The 3555-nt window shown below is 37.3% G+C and overlaps 1 protein-coding gene across 1 annotated transcript; it reads left to right on the top strand.

The window, feature by feature from the left end:
- Positions 1 to 1421: 1421 nt before the first annotated feature.
- On the top strand, positions 1422 to 2209 carry LOC145016944 (uncharacterized). Its single transcript, XM_078975091.1, has 2 exons — positions 1422 to 1721; positions 1823 to 2209. The coding sequence occupies exons 1-2, from the start codon at positions 1422 to 1424 to the stop codon at positions 2207 to 2209; spliced, it is 687 nt and encodes a 228-aa protein (XP_078831217.1).
- Positions 2210 to 3555: the final 1346 nt, after the last annotated feature.

The raw sequence follows: 3555 nt of genomic DNA, 5'->3' as shown, positions 1-3555 counted from the left end.
ACCCTTTCCTTATGTGTTTTGTTGATCCTAGGTTAAGAATAAGTGATTCTAGTCCAAAGTACAAGTCATGGAAGGAAGTTAGGGCACCATTTGACCACTTTATAGGAGTTTACAGACCAGTAACCATTCCTTGGGGGTTTATGGCCGTAATCCCCTAGGGGGTGGTTTCTTTCATGTTTAAGGTCCCTAACATAATGGTGGTTGATTCTAGACATTGTTCTAAGGCTTAGGTGGTGTTTAAGGGACATCATAACACCTTAAAAGGTGTTTACGGCCTTAGAAGGGGTGTTTATGGTCCAATCATGTTCTTGGGCCATAAACTCATGTTTACTCCCCGTATATTAAGATTTTGGTGTTCTAAGTCCATTCATGTAAGCCCCTAAGTCATATCTAAGCTCCAGAACTGTTTTGGAAGGGTTTTAGGGCTCCAAAAACCCCATTTATGTGTGTTTGTGGCTTGGGGTTGTTTCTGGGCTGGAAACACAAGTTCTTGGTCCTTTTTCATGATTTAAACACAAATTTGAAAGCTAAACATGCTACACTATCAGGTAGGATGGATTACATACCAAATTAGAGCTTGAAAGGGTTATTTTTGGATCAAAGATTGAGTTTGTAGAGAGAGAGAGAGAGAGAGAGAGAGAGAGAGAGTAGAGAAAGATAGTGAAAAAGCTTCAAATGAAGTTCTTTTAACTTTATATAGGGTTAGATTTTGAGGCTCGGTGGAAATCTACCCGATACCAACGTTAAACGGGGCTTTTGGTCGTACCCGATTTACTTGTTGTAATCCGATGTGGTCGAAACTAAAAATTTTCCAAATAATAATTTGGGGTGTTTTCACATGTTTCAAGTGGGTTTGGACACTCACTAGGTCATAAATAAAGTCGCAATCTAATTAATTTAAACCAAAGTTAATGGAATAATTGGAATACAAACGGTTTTACTGACAGAAACGGGTTATAGTGACAGAAAGTTTTCGGATTGTCATAGATATGGACTTACAACCACTGTAAAGTCCACTACACAAGCTCTTATACCAGAATTCACACACATTTCTTTGGGGCTCAACCTGGGAAGACCGCTGAAATAAGAATATATCCAGTTATGATTAAGGATCGGGAGAAGCTACAAATACTTTTGAGCAAGGTTAAAGAAGCCGAGAGCGGAGGTGTTTCAAAATCTTTAAAGAATTCTATACTTTTGAAAAAGCAACATCAAGAAAAGGAATTGAGGAATCTTTTTGTTTTATGGAGCGAAATGTGGTTGACGTGAAAATAATTAGAGGATTGTGTGCTAATGGTATCACGTTTAACGTCTAGCGGAATCCACAATTTATTGAAATGCTCCATCCACTCAAGAAGGCACTGTAGGGATACAAACCTCCGTCTAGTGAAAAAGAAAGAACTGTATTATTAGATGAGTGCATGAGAGATGTTGAGAAAGACCTAACCCAAGTCAAAGATACTTTGTACACACAAGCGGTTTCTATTGTTTCCGATGGGTGGTCTATTGTCAAACCTAAGCCATTCATCAATGTTCTTGCGGTGAATGCTCGTGGTGCTATGTTTATGTACGCGGAAGATTTCTCGGGGGTCGAAAAAACAGGAGTGGAAATCTCTAAGTATCTTCTTGGAGCTATCGATGAGGTTGGACCGAGTAACGTTTTGCAAGTGGTCACGGATAACGCGGCTAATTGCAAAGCTACTAGAAGAGAAGTCGAGAAGGTATACAAACATGTATTTGGGTCACCTTGTTGTGTACATACTCTAAATTTGATTTTCAAATATTTATCAAATGAATTTTTTGGTTAAATAATACCTATAAGAGAGGAAAAACAATTGTCAAGTACTTTCTAAACCACACACAAGTCTTGTCAATTTTTCGAGAAAATTCCACATTAGAGTTGTTAAGGGTCGCTAAAACAAGGTTTGCATCTCACTATATTTTGTTAAAAAGAATCAAGGATTTTAGAGAGGCTCTTGCCACAACTATATTCCTTAATTCTTGGAGGGAGTGGCTTAAAAATGGAGATGAAAACAAAAAAGTTCTTGGTTTAAAAGTTGCGGATACAATCAAAGATGATTTGTTTTGGGAAGATGTAGACAATGTTTTAGCAATTACAAAACCCATTTTTCTACTCGTCAAGTTTTGTGATTGGGAAGGTCCTAAAATGGGTGAGATTTATGAAAAAATTGATTACATGTTGGGGTAGATTAAAGACATTATGAAAGAAAATACATATTCAAGATATTATCCGAAAGTTGAGAAGATATTGTTAGCTAAATGGGAGAAAATGACAATCCCATTACATTGTTTGGGGGCTTGCATTAACTCCAAGATTTTATGATAGACAATATCTTCAAAAGTTAGCACCGGGGGGTATTCCAAGGAAAGCTCCAAATCTAGATAAAGAGGTTGTGATTGGTGTCATGAAAGCATTCCGTAAAATGTCCGAAAATGAAGAGGAGGAACGAGTGTTACGAGAACAATTCGCAATATTCCATATGAAAAAATGAATCTATTCCATGGCGGCAACACAAACGGATGCCGTGACAATGGATGCAATAGATTGGTGGTCAACATATGGACCCACAACCCCGGAATTAGCCGTGATAGCAAAGAAGGTACATTCCCAACCGATTAGTAGCTCTTCGGCGGTATGAAATCGGAGTACCTATTCTTACATTCACAATGTGAAAAGAAATAGGTTAAATTGCAAAAGAGCCGACAAATTGGTTTTCATTCACTCCGATATTTGACTCCTATCTCGTTTCTCGGATTCATATAGAGCGGGCCCACACAAAAAGTGGGACATGAATCCCGAAAACACTTCCATTGAAGGCTCAAGTTCACGATTAGAAGAAATGCTTTGAGAGAATTTAGATGAAGACATGGAGAATGGGCAAGGAAAAAGACAATGCGTGGATTGAAAAAAACTTTTCTGTTAATTTGTTTTTTTGGGATTTTTGTTTTTTTTTGTTTTTTTTTTGTTTTTTAGTGTTGGAAACTTGGAATCTGTTTTAATGTGTAGATGGAAAACTATCTTGATGTATTGAAGTGTTATTTTATTATTTAACTGTTTTTTAAAGTAATTTTGCTGGGAAATATTAAAACTCTGTTTTTTGTTTTCCTGTTAATGTGTTTTGAAGTAAAATATGGCTGAAAGTTTTGTATTAACCATGGGTACACCGTACCGAAATACACGATACGCCGTATCGGAACGTATGGGGACGTACCGAAATGAACCTACCCCGCCGTATCTAATATGTCCTAACTAGCGAATCTCATTCCCGATCCTCGTTCCCATATCGGACCGTACCACAAACTATGTGACTATGAGATGTATTCATTAGAATGGTTAAAACGAGACATGTACAGATCTCTTATTTGGGCATATATAACAAGACAGAAAATTCAATCAATAAATCATGTTCGAAGTATAATTTTTTACGCGCGCCAGCTTTCGGAAATTTCACATGACAAAAATCAAATCTTTATGGACAGCACTGAGAGCAAACACAAGGCGTGCAAGGAGAAAAATGATTATCTACAAGATAT

Source organism: Lactuca saligna, chromosome 9 (genome assembly GCF_052625555.1).
Source record: "Lactuca saligna cultivar CGN05327 chromosome 9, ASM5262555v1, whole genome shotgun sequence".
Lineage (NCBI taxonomy): Eukaryota > Viridiplantae > Streptophyta > Magnoliopsida > Asterales > Asteraceae > Lactuca > Lactuca saligna.
This window is presented reverse-complemented; position numbering and strand designations above follow the sequence as displayed.